This window comes from Heterodontus francisci, chromosome 30 (assembly GCF_036365525.1).
Source record: "Heterodontus francisci isolate sHetFra1 chromosome 30, sHetFra1.hap1, whole genome shotgun sequence".
NCBI classification, from domain to species: Eukaryota; Metazoa; Chordata; class Chondrichthyes; order Heterodontiformes; family Heterodontidae; genus Heterodontus; species Heterodontus francisci.
In genome coordinates, this window is record NC_090400.1 from 57,793,248 (window position 1) to 57,820,875 (window position 27,628).

Genomic DNA, 27,628 nt, shown 5'->3' on the forward strand with positions numbered 1-27,628 from the left:
AGTGGACTTCTGTGTATAGTAGTGGAGTCATTTAAGGCACAGTTGTATCCACAGGTTGGGGAGAACCGTATTTTTTTTAGATCAGTGGGCTAAATAGCCTGCCTTCCTCATTTCTATCTGCTAACCAAACAGCCAAATTGAGAAAAGCAACTCAGACAATGCAGACTTGACAGCTGTCGGCACTGTGAATTGATATAGATGCCATATTTCTTAAAAGCTTTAAAATAAGAAGGAATAAATGTTTTGAAGGACTTGATCAAGTCTTTCATCCTTGAGCATTTCTTTACAGATAGGTAAACTTTGAAAGGTCCATTTTTGGATACAACACAGAATGTCACACTGTGGTCTTTGGAGAATGAAATATTTTAAAACAAAATAGAGGGAATGAGGTGTACTTACCACTGGGGTTGAAAGCCATACAAGAAATAGGTTTATTGTCATGGGCCAGGAAATGAGCCACTATGCCTTCACCTTCAGCATCCTCACTGACAAGTACCTGTATTACAAAGGAAAGCAAAACAATTCAGAATAACAGTACTTATTGAATATTTTTGCTCCAAACAGAATGATTTTTATTAAACAAATAGGCAGAAAAAAATATTATGCAGAAGGACTACAGCCGAGAAATCCACAGAATAAGAACAGAAAATGTTGGAAACACACAGTAGCAACATCATCTGATAAAGAAAGATCTGTTAACATTTCAGGGTCATTTGAGCTAGGCCTGATGAAGGCTCTATCTGAAAAATTAAGTTGACTTTTCTTTCTTCCAGGTGCTCACAGACCTGCTGTGCATTTCCTGTTTTTATTTTGGATTGCCAACATTTGCTAATTTTCTTTATTACATAACCCCAACACCAACTTCCTTAACACAGCAAGCCTTGATATTTTTGATAAACAATCCCACAATACTATTCAAGAGTTCACCCCAGTATCCTGGCCAATATTTATCCCTCAACCAACCTCACGAAAACTGATTACCTGGTCATCAACTTATCGCTGTGTGTGGACCTTGCTGAGCACTACCTTACAACAGTGACTACACTTCAAAAAGTACTTAACTAGTTGTAAAGTGCTTTGGGACATCTTGAGGCTATATAAATGCAACTCTTCTTGCATATAACAGTATATAATTAATGACAGTAGCACATGTCCAGGTACAGGGAATATTAACGATCCACTCAAATTGCACTCTGAGAGTTAATGATACTGATAGAACCCAAACCTACATGTTACTGCCAGTAATAAACTGCTCTACTCTCTAATAAGGTAAAACTAAATTGGTTGTCGTTGCTAAACATTAAAAATAACATCTGACACGCACTAAAGCACTAAATTGTGGGCCTTTAGTTTGAAAATTAATTTACACAAGACTATATAAATAAATAAAACAATAGACTTTGAGGCGCTAAACAAAAATGTACGGTCATGAAATCATTCCATTTGACAGTATGTGTGCATGTTTACATGTGTCTGCGTGTGTGTGTTATATACACAGCATCAGTAATGTTTGCTTTATTCCACCACAGTAAATTCTGAAGTTTCACGAACAGCTGCACAGTACAAAATTCTCAGGGTCTTCAGAATTGCACAGAGAACTATTTCCAACACGGACATTCTGTTAGCGTGGATGTATTTATTAAAACAATGGCTTCTTTTACCATCCTCCAACACACTGTGCAACATCCACGGATGCCTCCAAGAGGTGGGAGATTAGAGTGGACAGAAAAGTAAGGGTTTTAAAGAAAATAATTTTCCTTTCAGTAATTCAGTTTATTTTATAGTCATAACAAGTACATAACAGTCATTAAATAATTTTGACAAATTACAATATGTTTTTTGTTTTGTACAAATGAGTAAAAAGCATTGTAGCTTAACAGTTTTTAATTTATTCAATGCACCACTGAGGGATTGGGTGTGCTGCAGTGTTGGATGTGTGATCTTTAGGAATAAGACATTAAACAGATATCCCATCTGATGTAAATGATCCCATGGCACTATTTGGAGAAGGGAGTTCCCTGGCCAACCCTTAACCAACACCTCCGAAAGCAGATTCCCACATGATTTGTCTAACTTGCCATCCATACCACCTCTGTCCTGTTACAGCAGGCTGCTGGGTCCCACAGGAACATGAAGAAATAATCTGAAAACCAAATCTGCGAGTTTAACTATCAGTTGTTTAAAAACGAGAAGAATAAAGACAGTGATAGCAGAGACTTGATTGCAGCATCTTCCAAAGCATTCCAGCTAGTGCTGAATAATGCCATAGACACTCCACATGAAGAAATGATTTCAGCTGTAGCAGCCACACCCAGCTGAGACCCAGTGCATGTGGCAATGTTAGTTTCTTTCTGATCCAGACATGCATCAAAAGATTTTCAAGTATATAAGAGTTGCCCATCATTTTTGAGACACCAAAGTAGCTGATGACTCAAATGAGCAATTGTTCTAAAGCTCTATCGAAACATTGTGGCAGAGAAAAATCAGGCGGATTAATTTTCTGCTTGTTCTCCAAACTCTAGCCTTTCTTGTGTGCATAGCCAGATAGTGTTAAACGTATTAAAAGAGAAAAGGCTGTGCTGTAGGGCGTTTGGAAATTTGTGCATGTCCGTATGCAGCAAACCAGAAGGCTATTTGTCCATTTAAAATTCAGCAGGATACAAAAATCCAGCATGATACAAAAATTAACTGAATGGATAGAGGAACATAAAATGTGCAGGATGGGAAAAGGCCATGGCAGTCCATTTAGCAAGTTCCAGAGTTGAAAGAAATACCATGTTAATCTCTGTCCCTTTCAAAGGAACATACAGTGTGTTTTTTTTCCAAAGTGAATGAGTCGATGCACTCATGCTTCTAAATCAGAAGGATGTGGTTTCATGATCCATTCCACTTTAAGCGCATAATCTAGCCTGACACTCCAGTTCAAGACTGAGGGAATGCTACATTGTTGGATATACTGTCTTAAACAAAGACCAGTTCTATGACTCTACATGACATTCTGGAGCACGTTCCAAATGGCAAGACGTTATTCATCAGCGCAGGTGTTGGATCAGACAGTGACTCGTGGCCAACGTGCCTTGGTCAGCATGGGGTGGGCAAGATCAATGACAACAGACAATGACTTTGTGAGCTTTGTGCCCAGAATGAACTCTGCATCACCAATTCTTTCTTTCAGGGCAAACATCACCGCAATGTAACATGGCATCATCCAAAATCTGGCCATTGGCACCAACATGACTTGATCATCACCAGAAGATGTGATCAGCCCAGCATTCTCCATAACCGCACCTACCACAGCACAGATTGTGACACTGCCCGCCATGCATCAACACCCCAGTACCAGAAATGATGCCAAATATCAGTCGTTCGTATTGGCGCATGAGCAATTGCTACGTGCCAAATGCTTACCAGAAAATGCCAATGTTGTTATTGATGAAGCTTGGAAGTCGCGCAGTTCAATTATTTATGACACAGCAGCAGCAACATTTGATAAAGGCAGAACCCATAGCTGTACTCCTGTGAGATGGACATTTCCTAGTCTGCGCTTGATGCAGTACCGCAGCTTCCTGTCATGGATGAGTTAGATGCAGAACCCTCATCACTTGAGCTTGCAAAGGCCACTGATTCCTTAGCAAGCAGAAAGGCACATGGCAAGGATGGAATTCCAGCCGAACTGCTTAAGCATGGGAAGTCCCATCTACTGCCACAGCTTCATGACCTTCTCCTTCTCTGTTGGAGGGCAGGATCTGTTCCACAGGACATGCATGATGCAAAACTCATCACATTACACAAAAACAAAGGCAGCAGAGCAGACTGCAACAACTGCAGGTGCATCTAACCCTCAGTGTCATTGGGAAGGCCTTTGCTAGGGTAATGCTGAAAAGACTCCATCAACTTGCAGATCTAATGTATCCAGTAGCACAGTCCGGTTTCCGTGCTGGCATATCGATAGTGGACATGATCTTCTCCATATGCCAGCTGCAGGAGAAGTGCAGGGAACAGGGCATACCTCTCTACCTTGCTTTCATAGATCTCATGAAAGCATTCAACGGCATCAGCAGGGCAGATTTTGGAGAAAACTGGCTGTCCACTAAAGCTCCTCAGTCTCATCTGTTCTTTCATGACAACAATGCACAGTACAGTATAGTGTTGCAGCTCCACTTCTGACAGTTTCAGGGTGACGAATGGAGTGAAAGTGGACTGTGTCCTTGCCCCCACTTTGTTTGGTACCTTTTTCTCCATGCTCCTAACCTTTGCCTTTCCTGCAGAGATGGAAGGAGTTTACCTGCATAGTAGGCAAGATCTACAATCTGTCCAGACAAAAATACAGCACGTCTTGATCAGAGAACTCCTCTATGCTGATATTGCCACACTCGTCACCTACACAGAAACTCAGCTACAAAGGCTCATGGATTGTCTCTTCCTTGCCTGTAACCTGTTCTCCCTTACAAAAACATCAAGAAAACTATGGTTATGGGACAGGGTGTCACATCTCCACCTTTGTTCACATTAAACAAAACTCTGCGGGAAGTGGTTACCAAATTCTGCTACCTTGGGTCCATGGTGACAGACAATCTTACTCCTGATGCAGAACTCCACACATGCATAGGGAAAGCAGCTACCACCATTGGCAGACTCACAAAAAGTGCATGGACAAACAACAAGCTGACCCTGACGACAATAATTCTGGTTTATTAGGTCTGTGTTCTCAGCATCTTGTTGTACGGCTGTGATACATGAATGACTTACAGCTATCAAGAATGGAAGTCCAACGATTTTCATCTTCAAGGCCTGCTGTGCATTCTAAGCATCTCATGGAAGGGCAAAATCATGTATGCAACAGTCCTCTCAAAGGCAAATCTCCCGAGTATGCTAGCACTCATTAAGCAGAGGCGACTTCGCTAGCTCAGGCACGTCGCAGGATGGATTCCCAAGGAAATTTTGTATGGGGAGGTAGCCAGAGCCAGAGGACTACTAGCAGGACGTCTAAAGCTCTGCTTCAAGGATGTTTACAAGCGTGACGTAAAGCCCTAAACATCAATTTTCACACATGGGATACAGCAGCCAACAACAGAGGGAAATGACGACCTTACCTGTGGGCCGGTGTGCACCACCATGACGACCAATGGCTACAGCAACTTCATAGCAGGCGCCAATGGCAAAAACAGCACCCCACTACGACACCTGGTAACTACCTCATATGTGCAACTTGTGGCAGAACCTTCCTCTCATGCGGTGGTCGCTTCAGCCATCAGCAATAACGCACCATGTGAAACTACCCATCGCCAATAGATTTGCTACATGTCCATCATCTCACATAGATGGAAGGATGTTGGTGGATTAGGATTAGATTAGGATTGCTGAGGGAGAAAGGGAATGGGTGACCAAAAGGCAGAGAAAGAGCAGGAAGGCAGCGCAGGAGTCCACTGCGGTCATCTCCCTCCACAACAGGTATACCGTTTTGGATACTGTTGAGGGAGATGGCTCACCAGGGGAAAGCAGCAGTAGCCAGGTTCATGGCACCGTGGCTGGCTCTGCTGTTCAGAAGGGCGGGAAAAAGAGTGGAAGGGCTATATTCATAGGGGATTCGATTGTAAGGGGAGTAGATAGGTGGTTCTGTGGTCGAAAACGAGACTCCCGAATGGTGTGTTGCCTCCCAGGTGCACGGGTCAGGGATGTCTCAGATCGGCTGCAGAACATTCTGAAGGGGGAGGGTGAACAGCCAGTTGTCGTTGTGCACATAGGCACCAATGATATAGGTGAAAAACAGGATGAGGTCCTACAAGCAGAATTTAGGGAGTTAGGAGCCAAGTTAAAAAGTAAGACCTCAGAGGTAGTAATCTCCGGATTGCTACCAGTGCCACGTGATAGTCAGAGTAGAAATGAAAGAATAGTCAGGATGAATGCGTGGCTTGAGAGATGGTGCAGGAGGGAGGGGTTCAGATTTTTGGGACATTGGGACCGGTTCTGGGGGAGGTGGGACTATTACAACAAAAACAAGAAATGCTGGTTTCGCTCAGCAGGTCTGGCAGCATCTGTGGAAAGAGAAGCAGAGTTAACGTTTCGGGACTATTACAAATTGGACGGTCTACACCTGGGCCGGACTGGAACCAATGTCCTTGGGGGTGCTTTTGCTAACGCTGTTGGGGAGGGTTTAAACTAATGTGGCAGGGGGATGGGAACCAAATGAGGTCAGTAGAGAGTAAGGATGTAGTAACTAAAGCCTGTAAGGAACTAGATAATGAAGTCAGCGTGACTAAGGGAAAGAGTAGGCAGGGAGCAGATGATGAAAGCAAAGGGACTGGTGGTCTGAGGTGTATTTGTTTTAATGCAAGAAGTGTAGTAGGTAAGGCAGATGAACTTAGGGCTTGGATTAGTACCTGGGAGTATGATGTTATTGCTATTACTGAGACTTGGTTAAGGGAAGGGCATGATTGGCAACTAAATATCCCAGAATACCGATGCTTCAGGCAGGATAGAGAGGGAGGTAAAAGGGGTGGAGGAGTTGCATTACTGGTCAAAGAGGATATCACAGCTGTGCTGAAGGAAGGCACTATGGAGGACACGAGCTGTGAGGCAATATGGGCAGAACTCAGAAATAGGAAGGGTGCGGTAACAATGTTGGGGCTGTACTACAGGCCTCCCAACAGCGAGCGTGAGATAGAGGTACAAATATGTAAACAGATTATGGAAAGCTGTAGGAGCAACAGGGTGGTGGTGATAGGAGATTTTAATTTTCCCAACATTGACTGGGATTCACTTAATGTTAGAGGTCTAGATGGAGCAGAATTTGTAAGGAGCATCCAGGAGGGTTTTCTAGAGCAGTATGTAAATAGTCCAACTCGGGAAGGGGCCATACTGGACCTGGTGTTGGGAAATGAGCCGGGCCAGGTGGTTGACGTTTCAGTAGGGGACTACTTTGGGAATAGTGATCACAATTCCGTAAGTTTTAGAATACTCATGGACAAAGACGAGAGTGGTCCTAAAGGAAGAGTGCTAAATTGGGGGAAGGCCAACGATACCAAAATTCGGCAGGAGCTGGGGAATGTAGATTGGGAGCAGCTGTTTGAAGGGAAATCCACATTTGATATGTGGGAGGCTTTTAAAGAGAGGTTGATTAGCGTGCAGGAGAGACATGTTCCTGTGAAAATGAGGGGTAGAAATGGCAAGATTAGGGAACCATGGATGACAGGTGAAATTGTGAGACGAGCTAAGAGGAAAAAGGAAGCAAACATAAGGTCTAGGCGGCTGAAGACAGACGAAGCTTTGAAAGAATATCGGGATTGTAGGCACAATCTGAAACGAGGAATTAAGAGGGCTAAAAGGGGTCATGAAATATCTTTAGCAAACAGGGTTAAGGAAAATCCCAAAGCCTTTTATTCATATATAAGGAGCAAGAGGGTAACTAGAGAAAGGATTGGCCCACTCAAGGACAAAGGAGGAAAGTTATGCGTGGAGTCAGAGAAAATGGGTGAGATTCTAAACGAGTACTTTGCATCGGTATTCACCGAGGAGAGGGACATGACGGATGTTCAGGTTAGGGACAGATGTTTGATTACTCTACGTCAAGTCGGCATAAGGAGGGAGGAAGTGTTGAGTATTCTAAAAGGCATTAAGGTGGACAAGTCCCCAGGTCCAGATGGAATCTATCCCAGGTTAATGAGGGAAGCGAGAGAGGAAATAGTTGGGACCTTAACAGATATCTTTGCAACATCCTTAAATATGGGTGAGGTCCCGGAGGACTGGAAAATTGCTAATGTTGTCCCCTTGTTTAAGAAGGGTAGCAGGGATAATCCAGGTAATTATAGACCGGTGAGCCTGACGTCAGTGGTAGGGAAGCTGCTGGAGAAGATACTGAGGGATAGGATCTATTCCCATCTGGAAGAAAATGGGCTTATCAGTGATAGGCAACATGGTTTTTGTGCAGGGAAGGTCATGTCTTCCCAACTTAATAGAATTCTTTGAGGAAGTGACAAAGTTGATTGATGAGGGAAGGGCTGTAGATGTCATATACATGGACTTCAGTAAGGCGTTTGATAAGGTTCCCCATGGTAGGTTGATGGAGAAAGTGAAGGCGCATGGGGTCCAAGGTGTACCAGCTAGATGGATAAAGAACTGGCTGGGCAACAGGAGACAGAGAGTAAAAGTGGAAGGGAGTTTCTCAAAATGGAGACGTGTGACCAGTGGTGTTCCACAGGGATCCGTGCTGGGACCACTGTTGTTTGTGATATACATAAATGATTTGGAGGAAAGTATAGGTGGTCTGATTAGCAAGTTTGCAGACGACACTAAGATTGGTGGAGTAGCAGATACTGAAGGGGACTGTCAGAGAATACAGCAGAATACCATTTAGACTGGAGAGTTGGGCAGAGAAATGGCAGATGGAGTTCAATCAGGGCAAATGCGAGGTGATGCATTTTGGAAGATCCAATTCAAGAGTGAACTATACAGTAAATGGAAAAGTCCTGGGGAAAATTGATGTACAGAGAGATTTGGGTGTTCAGGTCCATTGTTCCCTGAAGGTGGCAACGCAGGTCAATAGAGTGGTCAAGAAGGCATACGGCATGCTTTCCTTCATCGGACGGGGTATTGAGTACAAGAGTTGGCAGGTCATGTTACAGTTGTATAGGACTTTGGTTCGGCCACATTTGGAATACTGCGTGCAGTTCTGGTCGCCACATTACCAAAAGGATGTGGATGCTTTGGAGAGGGTGCAGAGGAGATTCACCAGGATGTTGCCTGGTATGGAGGGCGCTAGCTATGAAGAGAGGTTGAGTAGATTAGGATTATTTTCATTAGAAAGACGGAGGTTGAGGGGGGACCTGATTGAGGTGTACAAAATCATGAGAGGTATAGACAGAGTGGATAGCAAGAAGCTTTTTCCCAGAGTGGGGGATTCAATTACAAGGGGACACGAGTTCAAAGTGAAAGGGGAAAAGTTTAGGGGGGATATGCGTGGAAATTTCTTTACGCAGAGGGTGGTGGGTGCATGGAACCCTTTGCCAGCGGAGGTGGTAGACGCGGGCACGATAGCGTCTTTTAAGATGTATCTAGACAGATACATGAATGGGCAGGAAGTAAAGAGATACAGACCCTTAGAAAATAGGCGACAGGTTTAGATAGAGGATTTGGATCGGCGTAGGCTTGGAGGGCCGAAATTCCTGTGCTGTAATTTTCTTTGTTCTTTGTTCTATATCTCTATGACTATGACTCTATGGATCTTGTGCTGAAGGCTGGACTCCCAGCGGCGGGCCGGGGGAGCCCCGCCTCTGCTTTCTCATGCCCCGCGAAGCGATCTTCCTGTCTTTTTAAGTCCAAGTTTCAGGAGCCTGGATCCCCATCCCTTTAAAGACAGGGATCCCACCTCCAAGAGCTACCGGCCAATCAGAGAGCCGGCGGCTTAGTAGTATCGGCAGTGCCACTGGGAGCAATGGCCACTGCTGGTACTGCAGAGGCCTTGGACCCATGACCAGCGCTGAAACCCCAAACAACAGATAGGTAGGTTGCGGGGGGGGGGGTCACCTGGGTCATCCGGAAGGCCCCAGCGAAGCGGGGCGCTGGTCGTGCAGTTCAAGGGGAGGGGGTGCCCGGGGGTTGTTCCCGGTGGGGGTCCTGTGTGAACCACAGATTGCCCACTAAGGAGGCCCCCCCACCCCGCCACCTGCAAAGAGGGTGCCTCAGTTTACAAGCCCTTCCCGCAGGGTGGAGGCCACCCCCACCCCCACCCTCCCAGCAGCTGGTAAGATTCCAGTGGCGGGGACAGGAGGCCCTTAATAGGCCACTTAAGGGACTCAACTGCCCTCTGGGCAGGAGGACCATTGTCAGCCTATCCCGTCCTGGGAATTCGCTGGGCAACGGGCCCTCCACCCCACCCCTCACCACCCGTCGCGATACTTCATGCCCCTCCTCGCCTCAGGGGGCCACATAAAGTCCCGGCCATAGTCTAGTGTACAATGGTGCTGATCTTAGATGATACAGAGCTCTGAGTGCTGTAGTGGTGGTATCCATCCAGGTGAGTAGTGAATATTACATTACACTCTTGATTTGCACCTTGTAGGTGACGGAGAAGCTTTGAAGGCTCAGGCAGTTAGCCACTTGTTACAGAGTGCCCATAACTGCCCTTCTCTTCTAGATATGGCCGCTACAGTTCAGCTTCTGGTCAACATTGATCTCAAGATGTTAAATGTGGGGGACTCGGTGGGGGCCACCACTGAAGGTGGAGGTGGTTGGGCCTTTTGTTATTGGAAGTGTTTATCCCCTTGCACTTATGTAATGCAAATGTTACCTGACACTTTTCAGCCAAAGCCCAGTTGCTGCCCAAACTGTATTGTAGACTGGCATAGGGTGTTTCATTATTCAAGGAGGTGTTAATGCAGCTGAATACTAGAATCATCAGTGAACATTCGCCCATTCACCCGATGCCAGACAGAAGGTCATCGAATAACAGCTGACAACCAAAGGCATTTCCCTGTGGAACTCCGCCAGTGATGTCCTGGCTGCAACGATTGGCCTCCAACAACCATAACCAACCTCCTCTATGTCAGTTATGACTCCTAACCACAGGTGGATTTTCCTTTTGACTCCCATTGACTGCACAATATAAGTAGTGCTAGGTGAAGCACGTTTGGATGCTTTGGAGAGACATGATAAGATGTTATGTAAATGCAAGTAAAAGTTCATTGCATATTGTAATCGTTGCAACCCATTTCGTCCCCATTTACCCCCATCTCGCATTCCTAAAAAGGCCAAACCTTCATTATTCCCCCAATTTAGTTTCAAAAGGGGATTAAAAAAGCACAATGGTTAAGTTTTACATTGAACTCTTCAGGACATCTTTCAAAGATGGGCTGGCCCCTCCTCATCATTGCTATTATGATGTTTTCCTCCAACGGACACCAAACACTGGCACATTCTTTCAAAGTGCTGTCATCATGTTTAATTAAATGGGTGAAAATCACCAGGGACTCTGTAAAAAGGCTGAGGTAAGTGAGAGAGGAAGTTGTGCAGTTTTGATTTATGGTAGTTATTAAATACAATAATGTTGGCCAAATAGAAGATCTCACTCACTTTAATCATCACTTTGATGTTACTCATTTCAGAAAATAAGCAAGAATCTTTAAAGTCACAGAGCGTCAAATTAAAAGACATTCATATTTACCAGTTTTAAACTTAATCAAATTTTCAAAATAAACATTTTTTTTTACAACCCAGTTAAAAATTTCCTATTCCTCTTCTATCTTTATTTAAAAGATTATGCAACCTCCCCAGTAATTTAGCTCATTTATCCAGAGAGTAGCTTGCCATATGATGAGGAAGATCCCGGGCTCAATCACCAGTTGGTGCTGGGTTAGCTGACCTCAAATAGGGTAGCGATAGGAGCATTACAACTGCTAAGTGTCCCTGAGTTAGGGAGCCAACAAGTACAGCCTGAATTCCCATTCCTAATTGCAATTCAATGATTCCTGCTGGAAGGGATTCCTGCTGGGAGGGGCACCAATATCCTGGGCGGGAGGTTTGCTAGAGCTCTTCGGGAGGGTTTAAACTAGTTTGGCAGGGGGATGGGAACCGGAGCTACAGATCAGTGGATGGGGTAGCTGTTGAACAGGCAGATACAGAGTGCAGAGAGTTTGTGAGGAAGATTAGACAACTGACACGACAAAGCTGCAGCCAGTATGATGGGTTGAAGTGTGTCTATTTTAATGCAAGAAGTGTCAGAAATAAGGGTGATGAACTTAGAGCATGGATCAGTACTTGGAGCTACGATGTTGTGGCCATTACGGAGACGTGGATATCACAGGGGCAGGAATGGATGTTGGATGTTCCGGGGTTTAGATGTTTCAAAAGGAATAGGGAGGGAGGTAAAAGAGGTGGGGGAGTGGCATTGCTAATCAGGGATAGTATCACAGCTGCAGAAAGGGAGGTCGTCGAGGAGGGTTTGTCCACTGAGTCATTATGGGTGGAAGTCAGAAACAGGAAAGGAGCAGTCACTTTGTTGGGAGTTTTCTATAGACCCCCCAATAGCAACAGAGACATGGAGGAACAGATTGGGAGGCAGATTTTGGAAAGGTGCAGAAGTAACAGGGTTGTTGTCATGGGTGACTTCAACTTCCCTAATATTGATTGGAACCTGCTGAGTGCAAATAGTTTGGATGGAGCAGTTTTTGTCAGGTGTGTCCAGGAAGGTTTCCTGACTCAATATGTAGATAGGCCGACTAGAGGGGAGGCTATGTTGGACTTGGTGCTTGGCAACGAACCAGGCCAGGTGGCAGATCTCTCCGTGGGAGAGCATTTCTGTGATAGTGATCACAACTCCCTGACCTTTACTATAGTCATGGAGAGGGACAGGAGCAGACGGGATGGGAATTGGGGGAGGGGGAATTACAATGTTATTCGGCAGGAACTGGGGAGCATAAACTGGGAACAGATGTTCTCAGGGAAATGCACGACAGAAATGTGGAGGTTGTTTAGGGAGCACTTGCTGCAATTGCTGGATAGGTTTGTCCCAATGAGGGAAGGAAGGGATGGTAGGGTGAAGGAACCTTGGATGACAAGAGATGTGGAACAGCTAGTCAAGAGGAAGAAGGAAGCTTACTTAAGGTTGAGGAAGCAAGGATCAGACAGGGCTCTAGAGGGTTACAAGGTAGCCAGGAAGGAACTGAACAATGGACTTAGGAGAGCTAGAACGGGACATGAAAAAGTCTTGGCGGGTTAGATTAAGGAAAATCCCAAGGCGTTCTACACTTATGTGAGGAACAAGAGGATGGCCAGAGTGAGGGTAGGGCCAATCAGGGATAGTGGAGGGAACTTGTGCCTGGAGTCGGAGGAGGTAGGGGAGGTCCTAAATGAATACTTTGCTTCAGTATTCACTAGTGAGAGGGACCTGGTCGTTTGTGAGGACAGCGTGGAACAGGCTGATATGCTCGAACAGGTTGAGGTTAAGAGGGAGGATGTGCTGGAAATTTTGAATGATATGAGGACAGATAAGTCCCCGCCAGACGGGATATACCCAAGGATATTACGGGAAGCGAGGGAAGAGATTGCTGCGCCTTTGGCGATGATCTTTGCGTCCTCACTGTCCACTGGAGTAGTACCGGATGATTGGAGGGTGGCAAATGTTGTTCCCTTGTTCAAGAAAGGGAAGAAGGATAACCCTGGGAATTATAGACCAGTCAGTCTTACGTCGGTAGTGGGCAAATTATTGGAGAGGATTCTGAGATACAGGATTTATGATTATTTGGAAAAGCATGGTTTGATTAGAGACAGTCAGCATGGCTTTGTGAGGGGCAGGTCATGCCTCACAAGCCTTATTGAATTCTTTGAAGATGTGACAAAACACATTGATGAAGGAAGAGCAGTGGATGTGGTGTATATGGATTTTAGCAAGGCATTTGATAAGGTTCCCCATGGTAGGCTCATTCAGAAAGTGAGGAGGCATGGGATACAGGGGAAGTTGGCTGTCTGGATACAAAATTGGCTGGCCCATAGAAGACAGAGGGTGGTAGTAGATGGAAAGTATTCAGCATGGAGCTCGGTGACCAGTGGTGTTCCGCAGGGATCTGTTCTGGGACCTCTGCTCTTTGTGATTTTTATAAATGACTTGGATGAGGAAGTGGAAGGCTGGGTTAGCAAGATTGCCGATGACACGAAGGTTGCTGGAGTTGTGGATAGTGTGGAAGGCTGTTGTAGGTTGCAACGGGACATTGACAAGATGCAAAGCTGGGCTGAGAAGTGGCAGATGGAGTTCAACCTGGAAAAGTGTGAAGTGATTCATTTTGGAAGGTCGAATTTGAATGCAGAATACAGGCTTAAAGACAGGATTCTTGGTAGTGTGGAGGAACAGAGGGATCTTGGGGTCCATATCCATAGATCGCTCAAAGTTGCCACCCAAGTTGATAGAGTTGTTAAAAGGCGTATGGTGTGTTGGCTTTCAGCAACAGGGGGATTGAGTTTAAGAGCCGCGAGGTTATGCTGCAGCTCTATAAAGCCCTGGTTCGACCACACTTGGAATATTGTGTTCAGTTCTGGTCGCCTCATTATAGGAAGGATGTGGAAGCTTTAGAGAGGGTGCAGAGGAGATTTACCAGGATGCTGCCTGGACTGGAGGGCATGTCTTACGAAGAAAGATTGAGGGAGCTAGGGCTTTTCTCATTGGAGCGATGAAGGATGAGAGGTGACTTGATAGAGGTGTACAAGATGATGAGAGGCATAGATAGAGTGGATAGCCAGAGACTTTTTCTCAGGGTGGAAAGGGCTATCACCAAGGGGCGTAATTTTAAGGTGATTAGAGGAAGGTTTCGGGGAGATGTCAGAGGTAGGTTCTTTACACAGAGAGTGGTGGAATGCGCTGCCAGCGGTGGTAGTAGAAGCAGATACATTAGGGACATTTAAGCAACTCTTGGATAGGTACATGGATGATAGTAGAATGAAGGGTAGGTAGTTAGCTTGACCTTAGAGTAAGTTAAAGGTTCGGCACAACATTGTGGACCGAAGGGCCTGTACTGTGCTGTACTGTTCTATGTTCTATATGTAATGACAAGGTCAGGATTAGCTGTCTAGCTCCTCTGCCATCACCCCCTCCCCCCGCCCTTCCCAACCACTTGCTGCCACTATATTCTGGTTCGTATATGTATGCTGGTCATCTTGCTGAGGTACAGAAGGGTATGCAGCATCAAGAGAACCATACCAAGCAATGAGTCAATACCCTAGGGAACAGCAGTGAAGACAGGAAAATTATTTACCAATAACAAAACAGTTGTTCTACTTGTAGGGGAGGTGGTGGCGTAGTGGTAATGTCACCGGACTAGTAACCCAGAGACCCAGGCTACTGTTCTGGGGGACATGGGTTTGAATCCCAGCATGGCAGATGGTGGAATTTGGATTCAATTAATCTGGGAATTACAAAGCTAGTCTAATGGTGACCATGAAACCATTGTCGACTGTTGTAAAAACCCATCTGGTTCACTAATGCCCTCTAAGGAAGGAAATCTGCCATCCTTACCTGGTCAGGCCTCTGTGTGACTCCAGCCTCACTGCGATGTGGTTAACTCTTTAAAAAAAAAGCCCTCTGAAATGCTCTTTGGGTTCTGCTCTTCCTCTATTTTCCACCAGTGTACTTTTCACAAGCAGTCTCCAAAGTTCCACAAAGTCGGGGATGGGTGGGTGGGTGGGGGAACTCAATGAATTTCACAGAAGATCTACTAATGTCAATTCAAAACATTTCTGTGAACTTGACCTGGTGTCCTCCTTAACCTCGTGGAACTTCAGTAACTCCTTGGCAAAGCATGCACTCCATGAACAACATATCCACACAGCGGGACACCAGCAAAGATTGTATAGTGTAAATAAAACCTGAAAGGATTAAAAAGGATACCAAATGCCATTCCCTGCCCACGGAGACCACTGGCACTACTTGTTATATTAGTGGTTCAAGATAACTCACCCGTGTCTATATAACTTTTATCCCATGCATAACTGCCCCTCACATTAAAATACTTTTTGAGGTACTCACCCCTTCCTCCCTCACAGTTAGAATTAGAATTAGAACATTACAGCGCAGTACAGGCCCTTTGGCCCTCGATGTTGCGCCGACCTGTGAAACCATCTGACCTACACTATTCCATTTTCATCCATATGTCTATCCAATGACCACTTAAATGCCCTTAAAGTTGGCGAGTCTACTACTGTTGCAGGCAGGGCGTTCCACGCCCCTACTACTCTCTGCGTAAAGAAACTACCTCTGACATCTGTCCTATATCTATCACCCCTCAACTTAAAGCTATGTCGTCTCGTGTTTGCCATCACCATCCGAGGAAAAAGACTCTCACTATCCACCCTATCTAACCCTCTGATTATCTTATATGTCTCTATTAAGTCACCTCTCCTCCTCCTTCTCTCCAACGAAAACAACCTCAAGTCCCTCAGCCTTTCCTCGTAAGATCTTCCCTCCATACCAGGCAACATCCTAGTAAATCTCCTCTGCACCCTTTCCAAAGCTTCCACATCCTTCCTATAATGCGGTGACCAGAACTGCACGCAATACTCCAGGTGCGGTCTCACCAGAGTTTTGTACAGCTGCAGCATGACCTCGTGGCTCCGAAACTCGATCCCCCTACTAATAAAAGCTAACACACCATATGCCTTCTTAACAGCCCTATTAACCTGGGTAGCAACCTTCAGGGATTTATGTACCTGGACACCAAGATCTCTCTGTTCATCTACACTACCAAGAATCTTCCCATTAGCCCAGTACTCTGCATTCCTGTTACTCCTTCCAAAGTGAATCACCTCACACTTTTCCGCATTAAACTCCATTTGCCATCTCTCAGCCCAGCTCTGCAGCCTATCTATGTCCCTCTGTACCCTACAACATCCTTCGGCACTATCCACAACTCCACCGACCTTAGTGTCATCTGCAAATTTACTAACCCACCCTTCTACACCCTCTTCCAGGTCATTTATAAAAATGACAAACAGCAGTGGCCCCAAAACAGATCCTTGCGGTACACCAATAGTAACTAAACTCCAGGATGAACATTTGCCATCAACCACCACCCTCTGTCTTCTTTCAGCTAGCCAATTTCTGATCCAAAGCTCTAAATCACCTTCAACCCCATACTTCCGTATTTTCTGCAATAGCCTACCGTGGGGAACCTTATCAAACGCCTTACTGAAATCCATATACACCACACCCACTGCTTTACCCTCATCCACCTGTTTGGTCACCTTCTCGAAAAACTCAATAAGGTTTGTGAGGCACAACCTACCCGTCACAAAACCGTGCTGACTATCGCTAATGAACTTATTCTTTTCAAGATGATTATAAATCCTGTCTCTTATAACCTTTTCCAACATTTTACCCACAACCGAAGTAAGGCTCACAGGTCTATAATTACCAGGGCTGTCTCTACTCCCCTTCTTGAACAAGGGGACAACATTTGCTATCCTCCAGTCTTCCGGCACTATTCCTGTCGACAATGACGACATAAAGATCAAGGACAAAGTCTCTGCAATCTCCTCCCTAGCTTCCCAGAGAATCCTAGGATAAATCCCATCTGGCCCAGGGGACTTATCTATTTTCACACTTTCCAAAATTGCTAACACCTCCTCCTTGTGAACCTCAATCCCATCTAGCCTAGTAGCCTGAATCTCAGTATTCTCCTCGACAACATTTTCTTTCTCTACTGTAAATACTGACGCAAAATATTCATTTAACGCTTCCCCTATCTCCTCTGATTCCACACAACTTCCCACTGCTATCCTTGATTGGCCCTAATCTAACTCTAGTCATTCTTTTATTCCTGATATACCTATAGAAAGTTCTTCAATTCAGTTACTGATGCTGAGGTACTTTGCCCAGGTAGCTATTCTTCATTTGTGAGCTTAGGCAGTGAGTGGTGGCAGGCTATTTGACCACTGAATGCACTACACAGCCAAATTCAAACCTGTTCTCATCCAACACCCACCCATATACACTTTCTGTAAAGGTCAGTAAATAGCGATCAGAAGTGGGAATGCTAGCTGATTTTCTTTCCGCCCACCTTGTTAGCTGGGTGTTAACTGTAGCCAGTAGGTTCACTACCAGAGAGGCTGATACTAGCTAAAACAGCACAGGATAGAGACAAACAGGCACCTTTGTAGTCTGTATAAATGCAGTTCCATATCACATGGCACTCTGAAAAGGGCAAGGCACTCAAGAAAGGTTACATCAAAAGAAAAAGCAGATTATGCCACCTTCCATAACAGAATTATTTCACACAGTGCCGTAGATACACTTTTTGCCCAACGCTCAAATTTAAATGATATAAGAAAACCACATGTCAATCATTTCCACGGTAGATGCAGCATCTGTTAGAGCACAAACTGATCCTGACAGCCACCCAGACAGTATCTGAAACTAGTTTACAAAGAAGCAAATTCAAGGAGCATAGCCTGCCTCAAAACTCCCCTACGTGATGATAAATGCCTAACAAAGGACTGCATTTTTGTGCACTTAAATTTAAAGACTGTTTCAACAAATATGAATTTGGAAAGACTCCACAATCCTTTTGGCACAATCCATATTACTCAAACCCAGTCTGTAAACGAGCAACAGATGACAGCATCATCCGGCCTTTATATCACTGGATGTTTATAGGCACAAAAGTCAAAGCCTCATTTATGAGGGAAGAAAGACCTGCATTGTTACAGCACTTTATCAAATCTCTCAGAACCTTCTCAAAATTCTCCAGACATAATGAAACATGGCACACAAGATCCCACATAGCTAATCTGTTTTTAACTACGTAGTCTTTTTTCTGGTGGTGTTGGTTGAGACAGGACCGTTAAACCGGAGACAGACCAGAGACAGACACAGCGAGAGAGAGAAGCACAGCGGAAGCGAAGGTTTAAAAAACGCACCAAAAGCCCAGAGTCGGAGACCAGAGACAGAGCGAGAGAGAGGAGCAGGGAAAAATCGAAACGTGACATCAGAGGGACGTCACAATCAACAGTGAGAGCAGGGAAACAGAGAACCGTTGGGGTGAGTATACAGGTAAGCATTTAATTTAAATCAAACATAGCATTACACGTGATCGATTTATTAGTATATAAACTAAAAACTAAAGCAAATTTTTATAATTTATAATAGAGTGAGAGAGAGACCAGTAGTGAGTGTATTGGTTGAAATTAGGACAACTTAATGCATATACCCTAATAATACTTAATACAGCTTATCAGTATTTGTAAGGTTTATTAATAGTAGTAAGGTTTATTAGTATTGGCAAAGCTTTATTATCATTGAGGACGTCTATTAGGCTCACTGAGTGCAGATTAAAAGCTAAGTGTGGAGATTCGACTTTGGTAAGTAGTGAGTTTGGTAATGGGGGCAGAGGTGTTCCACTTTTTGTACTCTTTTAATCCTCCAGTATTTGGTTCGTGCTTCGGTGCAGTGGAAGAAGCTGTTTGGTGAGTACCTCGTAAGTTGTGGCATCACAGGCAAACAGGTAGGTGATTGGTTTGGGAAGAAGCTACCTGTTTGAAGAGTATCTGGTAAGTGATTAAGGTCCATTCTATTCCTAACGTTTAAAATAGCAAAGGAAACTAGTGGTAAGCTTAATAAAATATATAAAAAACGAAAATAAAATAAAATAAATAATGGAATAAATTAATTAAGTAGTTAATTACTACATATTAAGGATGGCAAGACAGGTGATGTGTCACGGCTGCAGCATGTGGGAGCTCCTGGATGGAAGCGTGACCCAGGGCAAACACGTCTGCACTGAACTGGAGTCCAAGCTGCAGACACTGCGACACATCAGGGAGGGGGAAAGTTACCTGGACACTTTGTACCAGGAGGCCGTCACACCCCTTAGGATATGGTCTTCTGATTTGGTCAGGGACAGGAGAGTCTGGCTGCAGCTGACGCATGTAAGGGGACCCAGAGGGCAGGAGTGCAGGAGCCTCAGCCTTTGCGATTGTCCAACAGACTTCAGGTTCTTTCAGCTTGTTTGGATGAGAGTGGGGGTTGCAGGGTGGATGAGCACCATGGTACAGGAAGCCATTCAAGTGGAGGGAGAAAAAAGGATAGTAGTAGTAGGGGACAGTATAGTGAGGTGGATTGACACTGTTCTCTGCAGCAAATAGCGAGAGTCCAGACAGCTGTTTTGACTGCCCCGGTGCCAGGGTTTGGGACATCTGCTCAGGGCTGGAGAGGAACTTACAGTGGGAGGGGGAGGATCCAGTCATCGTGGTCCATGTAGGTACCCAGAACATAGGCAGGACAAGGAAAGAGGTTCAGTATGGGGAACTAGGCACCAAATTAAGAAGCAGAACCTCAAAGGTAATAATCACGGATTACCTGAGCCACATGCAAACTGGCATTGGGCAAATAAGATTAGAGAAACTAATGCGTGGCTCAAAGACTGGTGTGGTAGAAGTGGGTTCCGGTTCGTGAGGCACTGGTACCGGTACTGGGGAAAGTGGTGGCTGTACCGTTGCGACGGTCTACACCTGAACTGTGCTGGGGTCGGTATTCTAGCGAGCTGCATAGCTAGGGAAGTAGAGAGGGTTTTAAACTGAATAATGGGGGCAAGGGATCAAATCTGGGAAGATATAGTAAATCAAGGAGTAGAGACAACGCAAGAGAGAAAGGTATTAATCTGGGAAATGATAAACACTGTGACAGGAAGGGACAGAGCTTACAAATCTAACAGTAAATCAACAGACAAGGCTCGGGGTTACAAAATAATAAAAGGACAAAACTAAAGCTTCTCTATCTGAATGCACAATGCATTCGAAACAAAACAGATGAACTGAGAGCACAAATATAAATAAATAAGTACGATCTGATAGCTATTACAGAGACATGGCTGCAGGATGACATAGATTAGGACCTGAAAATTGAAGGCGACAGGATATTTAGGAAGGAAAGGAAGCTAGGAAAAGGTGGAGGGGTAGCTCTGTTAATTAATGATGGTATTAGTGCAATAGAGAGGAATGACCTAAGTTCAGGAAACCAGGATGTAAAAATAGTTTGGGTAGAGATGAGAAATCATAAAGGCAAGAAGTCACTGGCAGAAGTGGTGTACAGGCCACCTGACATTAACTACACTGTAGAAAGAAGTATAAAGGAAGACATAATGGCAGCTTGTCAGAAAGGTATAGCAATAATTATGGGGGATTTTAACCTGCAAATAGACTGGAAAAATCAGATGGGCAGAGGCAGCCTAGATGAGGAGTATATAGAATGTTTTCGGGATAATTTCTTGGAACAATACGCTCTGGAGCCAGAGAGCAGGCTATACTAGGCCTTCTTCTTCTTTCTTCTTCTTCTTCTTTTGGGCCTCCTTATCTCGAGAGACAATGGATACGCGCCTGGAGGTGGTCAGGATTAATTAATGACCTCATAATTAAGGCACCCCTAGGTAGCAGCGATCATAATATGATTGAATTTTACATTCAGTTTGAGGGAGAGAAGATTGAGGCCAAGGCAAGTATTTTAAACTTAAATAAGGGCAATTATGAGGGCATGAAAGCAGTGCTCATTAAAGTGAACTGATAAATTAGGTTAAGGGATAGGTCAATAGAGATGCAGTGGCAGACATTTATGGGGATATTTCCGAATACACAGAATAGAAACATTTCAACGAGAAAGAAAAACTCCAAGGGTGGGACCCACCATCCGTGGTTAACTAAAACAGTTAAAGATAGTATCAAACTTAAAGAAAAAGCCTATATTTGCGCAAAGATGGGAGGCAGGTCGGAAGTTTGGACAGAATATAAAAAACAGCAAAGAATAACGAAAAGATTGATAAGGAAAGTAAAATTAGAGTATGAGAGAAAGCTAGCTGGAAATATAAAAATAGTGAGAGTTTCTAGAGATACCTAATAAAGAAAAGTTAACAAAGTGAGCATTGGTCCTATAGAAAGTGAGTCTGGGGAATTAATAATAGATAATAAGGAGATGGCAGATGAATTGAACAGCTATTTTGCATCGGTCTTCACTATTGAGGATACAAGTAACATCCCAGTATTAGCTGTAAGTCAGGAAATGGAAGGGAGGGAGGCACTCAAGAAAATTACAATCAGCAGGGAAGTGGTACGGAACAAATTGTTGGAGCTGTCAGTTGACAACTCCCCGGGTCCTAATTGACTTCATCCTAGGGTGTTAAAAGAAGTGGCTAGTGAGATAGTTGATGCGTTAGTTTTAATTTTCCAAAAATCCCTAGATTTGGGGAAGGTTCCGTTAGATTTGAAAATAGCGAATGTAACTCCTTTATTCAAAAAGCTAACAGGAAGCAGGAAACTACAGGCCAGTTGACTTAACATCTGTCTTAGGGAAAATGTTAGAAGCTATTATTAAAGACATTATAGCAGGGCATTTAGAAAAATTCAAGGTAATCAGGCAGAGTCAACATGGTTTTGTTAAAGGGAAATCATGCTTCACCAATTTATTGAAGTTCTTTGAGGGAGTTACATGTGCTGTGGATAAAGGGGAACCGGTGGATGTATTGTACTTAGAGTTCCAGAAGGCATTTGATAAGGTACCACATCAAAGGTTATTGCAGAAAATAAAAGCTCAAGGTGTATGGGGTAACGTACTGGCATGGATAGAAGATTGGCTAGCTAACAGGAAACAGTAGGCCTAAATGGGTCATTTTCTGGTTGGCAAGATGTAACAAATGGTGTGCCACAAGGATCTGTGCTGAGGCCTCAACTTTTTACAATTTATATAAATGACTCAGATGAAGGGACCGAAGATATGGTTGCTAAATTTGCTGAGGACATAAAGATAGGTAGGAAAGTAACTTGTGAAGAGGACATAAGGGGGCTACTGAGGGATACAGATAGGTTAAGTGAGTGGGCAAAGACTTGGCAAATGGAGTATAATGTGGGAAAGTGGGAAATTGTCCACTTTGGTAGGAAGAATAAAAAAGAAGCATATTATCTAAATGGTGAGAGATTGCAGAGCTCTGAGATGCAGAGAGATCTGGGTGTCCTAGTGCATGAATCGCAAAAGGTTAGAATGCAGGTACAGCACGTAATTAGGAAAGCTAATAGAATGTTATCGTTTATCATGAGGGGAATTAAATACAAAAGTAGGGAGGTTAGGCTTCAGCTATACAGGGCATTGGCGAGACTACATGTGGAGTACTGTGTACAGTACTGGTCTCCTTATTTAAGGAAGGGTGCAAATGCTGGAGATAGTACAGAGAAGGGTTACTGGACTAACACCTGGAATGGGCGGGCTGTCTTACGAGGAACGATTGGACAGGCTAAGCTTGTATCTGCTGGAATTTAGAAGAGTAAGAGGCGACTTGATTGAAACATATAAGATCCTGAGGGGTCTTGACAGGGTGGATGTAGAAACGATGTTTCCTCTTGTGGGAGAATCTAGAACTAGGGGTCAGTGTTTCAAAATAAGGGGTCGCCCATTTAAGACAGAGATGAGGAGAAGTTTTTTCTCTCAAGAGGGTCATGAGTCTTTGGAATTCTCTTCCTCAAAAAGCCGGTGGAAGCAGAGTCTTTGAATATTTTTAAGGCAGAGGTAGATAGATTCTTGATAAGCAAGGGGGTGGAAGGTTATTGGGGGTAGGTGGAAATGTGGAGTAATCAATTCAGCCATGAACCTATTGAATGGCGGAGCAGGCTCAAAGGGCTGAGTGGCCTACTCCGGTTCCTAATTCATATGTTCGTACGTAAACCAGATACCGGGAAAATACTGGAAGAGGAGTAGGTCATTCAGCCCCTTGAGAACACCCTGGTGTTCTTCAGTTTCAAGGGATCTTTAAAGTCTATCAGAACTATCAAGCAGTACCTTGGATATGATAGCCTGAAGGACAAGGGGTAAGAGTTTCCCCATGGGCTTCAAGACACCGCTGTCAGGCTCAAATCGGTGTCAGAAGCCTACACTGTGTGGGGGATCAGTCACTCACCTGTGATTTTCCCCGAATTGGCCAATTAGTGGTCGGAGGGCAGGCTCACCATCCAATTAAGGAAGGAAGGTGGTCTCTCAAAGATGGAGGATCAATTGGAGGCCCTCCAGCACTGAAGAACAGCAGACTGCCTTTTCAGGTAAATAAGAGGGAGGGCGCCCCAAGATGGAGGCACTCTCTCTCCAAATCTTGAAAATTAAAAACAAAATCCCCTTTGCAGCCGGACCACCATTGTGGAGGGGGATTTAAAAGCCTGCCTGGAATGTTGAACCACCTCCCCCACCCACCGATCTGCAGCTGGCAGGCCACCTTCTCGCAGCTACATTGTTCCCCGACGCCTCCATAGACCTGGAGGCTGACTGTAAAATTCCAGTTGGACTCCAACAGTAGGCATTAATAGGCCAGTAAGTAGCTGAATTGGATACCCGCTGCTTGTGGGCAGATAGCCTTTCTGCTCCCCACTATCCTGCCTCTGGGGGCAGAATGGAACAAGGGAACCAGCAGCGGCGTGAAATTCCCTGTCCACCCCCATCAAGGCCTGAAGATTCAGCCCTGTAGTGAACCACCCAGATTATGAACTCAATTCCTGGCGTGTGGCTTTGAACCTACAACCTTCCGACTCAGAGGCAAGAGTGCTATCCACTGAGCCAAGCTAACACATTGGACAAGAATTTGTACAACACTGTTTTGCCAGACTAACAAGATTATCTCACTACAGAGCAATACTCAATTTTTGACACAATGCAACAAAATTTCAGCCCAAATCCAAATCTAAACCCACCTTCCCAATATGGTCATTACCATATGCGATGTTTGGGTACAATGGAAACATTAGACTTACAGCAATCTGTGCTGCACTGAGGTGAAGTGACAAGGGCTTTAACAGAGCTGACTAGGAATTCAACAAAATCAATTTTTTGGGTCTTTGGACACAATCCCCAAACAAATGTCCACACAAGTTCCACGAATCAGCATCAAAATTAACAGCATTTGGGCCCAAGTGAGTTTAACACTTAATCCCTATTTAGGGGATTCTTAATATAGCTAGTCACATCTGGAGAGGTGAAAGGCAGCTCACAAGACACAGTGAGGATGTCCTCTATGCTCTCAATAATTTCCAATAAAAATTTTTTTAAAAACCCTTTACTTTGTAAAAATAACCTTTTCCTTAATCTGCTGTACAAACTGACTAAACAGGGAATACTGTAGGACAAAGACCCAAGAAAACTATAAGTGCAGTCTGAGACCTCAGTTTGATTAATCTAGATAATCCATATACGTGGAATGTGGAAATTGCCCAGATACGTCCAATCCACTAAAAGGAGGACAATCCAACTCGGCCAATTCCCACTCCGTCAGTCTACTCTCAATCATCAGCAAAGTGATGGAAGGTGTCGCCGGCAGTGCTATCAAGCAGCACTTACTCAGCAATAACCTGCTCACCGATGCTCAGTTTGGGTTCCGTCAGGGCCACTCTGCTCCTGAGCTCAATACAGCCTTGGTCCAAACATGGACAAAAAGAGCTGAACTCCAGAGGTGAGGTGAGAGTGATTGCCCTTGGCATCATTTGACCGAGTATGGCATCAAGGAGCCCTCGCAAAATTGAAGTCTATGGAAATCTGGGTGAAACCCTCTACTGGTTAGAGTCATATCTAGCACAAAGGAAGATGGTTGTAGTTGTTGGAAGCCAATTGTCAGCCCAAGGACATCACTGTAGCAGTTTCTTGGGGGTAGTGTCCTAACCCAACCATCAGCAGCTGCTTCATCAATGACCTTCCCTCCACCATAAGGTCAGAAGAGGGATGTCTGCTGATGATTGCACTGTGTTCAGTCCCAGTCCGTGCCTGCATGCAGCAGGACTGTAACAACATTCAGGCTTGGGCTGATAAGTGACAAATACCATTCGCGCCACACAAGTGGCCAGGCAAAAACCATCTCAAACAAGAGAGAATTTAATCATCTTCCCTTGACGTTCAATGATCTAACTATTGCTGATTCCCCCACCATTAACATCCTGGGGCGTCACCATTGACCAGAAGTTTAATTGGACCAGCCATATAAATACTATGGCTACAAGAGCAGGTCAGTGGCTGGGAATTCTGCGGCAAGTGACTCACTCCTGACTCCTCAAGTCTGTCCACCATCTACAAGGCGCAAGTCAGGAGTGTGTTGTAATACTCTCCACTTGCCTGGATGATCGTCTGCAATGGTTGGCCTCCAACAAGCACAACCATCTTCCTTTGTGTGAGGTCAGAAAAGGTAGGTGTTAAGGAACATCTTAAAAAAAGGTCAGAGAGGTAGAGAGTCGGAGGTTCTTGGAGGGAATTCCAGACCTTAGGGCCGAGTTGCTGAAGGCACTGGCGTCAACAGTGAAGCAGTGAAAATCGGGGAATGCACAAGAGGCCAGAATTGGAGGGGTGCAGAAATCTCAGAGGGCTGTAGGTGGTTACAGAGATAACTGCCAAATTATTTCACATCTAATCAGCATGTTTTCCACAACTAGTGCTCCAGTTTTAGCAACAAATAGCAGCTGCCACAGTCAAAAAGTTAATTTAACTATCCTGAGCTGCTTTTTCGATCAATGAAACTCTTACCAAGGTTCTGTTGCTGTTATACACAAAAAATTCAAATACACGGTTAACCAACACCCTGCTGAATCCAAGGCTGTGGGGAACGCACACTCAGCAAAGGAACTTCCTTTTGCTGCCTCAGAATAAACTCACTAAGACATTTTTGAACTCCCATTAATCAACATGGTTAATGTTCTGAGACATCTGCCCACCTTACAGTTGCCTTTGGCTGTTGTGCCAACTAATTTAATAAAATAGATATAATCGGCTGCACTGAAAATGGGAAGACAAGCTTAGACACCACTCTGGGCACCATGCACAAAGTGCTTTCTTGTCAGTTGTCTGCACAGTGTATCTATTATAATGGATGCTGTAAGCTACAACGCTGTATAGACATTTTGGTATATTGGAAAATGCTATAATAAGGAGAAGCTAAAGGGTTCAACTCCAGAGAATGACTCGAAACAGGGACTTAGTGTTTAAAACTATATTTCAAGAATAGAGAGTTTTGCATTAATATAACTGTGGGTGGAAGAACAAAATAGGACAAATCCATTCCTTTGTACTTTATACAAATAAGAAGTACAGGGCTGGAGAGTAAAACTGCTCGTGGCTTTCATCAAAGGATAATGAAAGGTCTTGTATCTGAATTCATAGCTAGATCTGGGGATCTTCTGCTGACATTTCAAAGGATACTATCCCTCTGTGACTCTTTGTGAACTTGTGGAATTGCTAAACATAAATCTTTTTGTACAGGTCAATATTCTCTTAGTTTATTGCTCATTTCAGCTTCTCCTCAAACAATGCCACCTTAACCCCTTCAAAGACACAATTCTAGCTACACGATGCATAAGTTGAATATTAATGGATTACGTGCAGTACATTATTAGTAAATCTGGTACCTCTTTTACACTTGAAGTCATGCAATGCATGATGAGATACACATTCATACCAAATTAATGCATCGGCTGATATTGTACAAGTTACGATTATTTAATCAATGCTGCAGTAATGTTGTTAGGCCAACATCCCCAACTTATACACCCTACTGAGTCAGCAGCGCTTGAGATGGCTTGGCCATGTGAGCCGCATGGAAGATGGCAGGATCCCCAAGGACACATTGTACAGTGAGCTCGCCACTGGTATCAGAACCACCGGCCGTCCATGTCTCTGCTTTAAAGACGTCTGCAAACGCGACATGAAGTCCTGTGACATTGATCACAAGTCGTGGGAGTCAGTTGCCAGCGATCGCCAGAGTTGGCGGGCAGCCATAAAGGTGGGGCTAAAGTGTGGCGAGTCGAAGAGACTTAGCAGTTGGCAGGAAAAAAGACAGAAGCGCAAGGGGAGAGCCAACTGCGAAACAGCCCTGACAACCAATTTTATCTGCAGCACCATGGGAAGAGTCTGTCACTCTAGTATTGGCCTTTATAGCCAATCCAGGCGCTGTGCCACAAACCACTGACCACCTGCAGGCACTTACCCATTGTCTCCCGAGACAAGGAGGCCAAAGAAGAAGAAGAAGAAGAAAAAAAAAGAAATTCTGTTTGCTACTTACTGCCTCTCATGATGAGCAAGGACCAGGTGACAGCAAAAAGAAAACCTGTATTTATACATACTTTACAGTTAATTATTAACTTTGACGAGTAG

At 44.5% G+C, this 27,628-nt stretch overlaps 1 protein-coding gene across 10 annotated transcripts in view; it reads right to left on the bottom strand.

Moving 5' to 3' along the window:
- bcas3 (BCAS3 microtubule associated cell migration factor) overlaps positions 1 to 27,628 on the bottom strand; it is a 999,028-nt gene that overhangs the window by 710,315 nt on the left and 261,085 nt on the right. For all 10 annotated transcript variants that reach the window (XR_010968797.1, XM_068010741.1, XM_068010743.1 and 7 more), the window contains one exon: positions 400 to 496. Coding sequence is in view for 9 of the 10 variants with exons in the window: in XM_068010741.1 (XP_067866842.1) it covers positions 400 to 496 (97 nt within the window). In the remaining variant the exon portion in view is untranslated. The remainder of the gene's footprint in view (positions 1 to 399; positions 497 to 27,628) is intronic.